Consider the following 2,208-nt stretch of genomic DNA (forward strand, 5'->3'; position numbering starts at 1 on the left):
GGGGGGGGGGGGAGGTAGGCCAGGACTCAGCAATTCTGCGGGCCACTGCGCCCCGCACGGTTCCGAGTGGAGTGTGCTTGTTACAGGGTACGATAGCATAGACCTATGATTCTAGGACTCTGCTGAAGCAGGAGGGTAACTGAGCTGGAGGGCAGCCTGAGCTACATAGCAAGACCTTGTCTTATGCACTTATCTCCAAAAAGGTACATTCGCTCATAAGACAACCGATGGTCCCGTGGGCAGGGCTTGGAGCCCATCTGCCATCCCTGTAGTCTGTGATCTTGGTAACCGCGTGCCATGTCCAGAGGCCCCTCTGTCAATCCTCCTGGGCCACAGTCCCCGCCCTAGGCCACTGAAACTCTCTTGTGGTTTGAACCCCCTTTCCCAGCCAGACCTCACACCTGTTTGTCTCCCTTTCCCAGAAGCCCCAGCAGGTGAGGCCGTGTGGTTTCCCTGCAGACTTCCTCTGCACATCACCACAGAAGAAGCGCCTCTGGGGAGCTGGCAGGGCACTAAGAGTGCAGCTGGTGGGTCAGTGAGTGGCCTGGGTAAAGCCCATGGTGGCTCTCCTGTCTGTGGCACGATGCTCAGTGCTTAAGTGATCTAGATTCTGTCCCCAGAGGATACACACCGGTGTCTCCCGGAGCCCCGACTGCCGCTCATCTTTAGTTCTGCTCGCTCCTCCTCCCAGCCCCTGTTTCACCCTCCTCAGACTCCAGTCAAGGCCAGTACCTCCCAGCCTTGATGTGGTGATCTGTTTACACCAGGTGCCTGCTGAGCAGTGTAGCTCAGCAGCTTTCAAGTTCCTGGTAACAGCATGTTGTCAAGAGATTCTAGATCAGCCCCAGTGATCCCTGGGCCCACAAACAGGCCTCCAGAGGTCAGGTGTGATCTGTAGCTTCTCTCTGGGTCTCTGGGGCGCGCACAGCAGCACTAGAAGTCGGTTCAGCAGCGACTATTGACCCCGGTGGGCTTTGGTGTGCTGCCTCCTTAACGCACTCCCTAGATTATGAAATTCTGCCCCCTGGGAAGGAGCAGCAAGCACTTTCTTTGCTCGATTGACTTTGTCTTTGTGAAGTTATCCCGTGAATAAAGGAGAATAGTTATGCCTCATTGCAGTCAGACCTGCCTCAAACCCTGATTCTTCCCTGTTCCTGACGTGGGTCCCTGAGCTCCCTCTCTGGCCATCTCCGGGCCTTGCTTTGCAAGCCTGGACAACATTTATCTGGGCAGTTGAGTGACAGTGGGCAGAAATTACCCGGTGGTCCTGTTAAAATGCAGATTCTGGCTCCCCAAGTCCAGTGTGGAGCTCAAGAGTCTGCATTACCAGGGATCTCCCCGAGAACGAACAAGAACGCAGAGTGCACCACTCGGTCTGTGGGTGCGCCCTCAAATGCCAGGCGAGGCACCCCTCTGCGTCCATGCTGTCCTGTCAGAACCATGGACAGCGTCCCGGGGGGTCACCGCAACGACCCCTGCCCCGGGCCTGTTCGCCCGGCTCACCGTGGACTGTAGGGTCTTCGCCGTAATCATCGTCTCCTACAACCGCTTCGGCCATAGCGCGCCTCATGGCTGGCCCTGGCCGGGTCACCGTGTCGCTGCGCAGGTCTACCACGTGGGCTGGGACCCCCGCCCAATTCCTAGACCACTGAGCCCAGGGCACCCTGAGCCCCGGGACCGCGGCCCGGGCCAGGCTGCGTAGCATGGCTGTGGCACCTGTCTCCCTAGCCCGCAGGACCGGAGCACAGCCTCTTCCGTGCCAACAGGGAACCCGTGTAGCTGGACTCTTCTGACCCCGCGCGGACCGGAGCTGGGCAGGCCCGGGGCAGTATGGGAATTGTAGTCCTCTCTGGAATTTTTATACATTTGGCGAGCCCCGCAGCATGCTGGGAGTTGTAGTCTGTGTTCTGTTGCTCCACAGACTAGGAGATTTGGGCATGGCAGTTCCTTGCTTTGTTGAATGGGAAACGAAGCTGACATCCGGGCGATTTTTAGCACGTACCTGGTACTGCTCGCGACACTGCAGATTTAGCTTAGTTAAGCGTCTCAGCCACTCTGGGAAACACCTGGGTGTTTGGGAATGGAACTCAGGTTCTCTTCGTAATCAGTAGGTCTTAACCTCTGAGCCATCTCTCCAGTCCCTCACGGTCCTCGTTTTTTTACACCGAAGGAAACAGGCTGCAGACACTGATGTGAAGCCCAGGAATC

At 57.4% G+C, this 2,208-nt stretch overlaps 1 protein-coding gene across 2 annotated transcripts in view; it reads right to left on the reverse strand.

Moving 5' to 3' along the window:
* LOC116078635 (probable low-specificity L-threonine aldolase 1) overlaps nt 1-1,794 on the reverse strand; it is a 5,366-nt gene extending 3,572 nt beyond the window's left edge. For both annotated transcript variants that reach the window (XM_031353998.1, XM_031353997.1), the window contains exon 1: nt 1,504-1,794. In XM_031353998.1, coding sequence (XP_031209858.1) covers nt 1,504-1,705 — 202 coding nt within the window. In that variant the 5' untranslated portion in view covers nt 1,706-1,794. The remainder of the gene's footprint in view (nt 1-1,503) is intronic.
* Between the last annotated feature and the right edge of the window lie 414 nt (nt 1,795-2,208).

Source organism: Mastomys coucha, unplaced genomic scaffold (genome assembly GCF_008632895.1).
Source record: "Mastomys coucha isolate ucsf_1 unplaced genomic scaffold, UCSF_Mcou_1 pScaffold5, whole genome shotgun sequence".
NCBI lineage: Eukaryota > Metazoa > Chordata > Mammalia > Rodentia > Muridae > Mastomys > Mastomys coucha.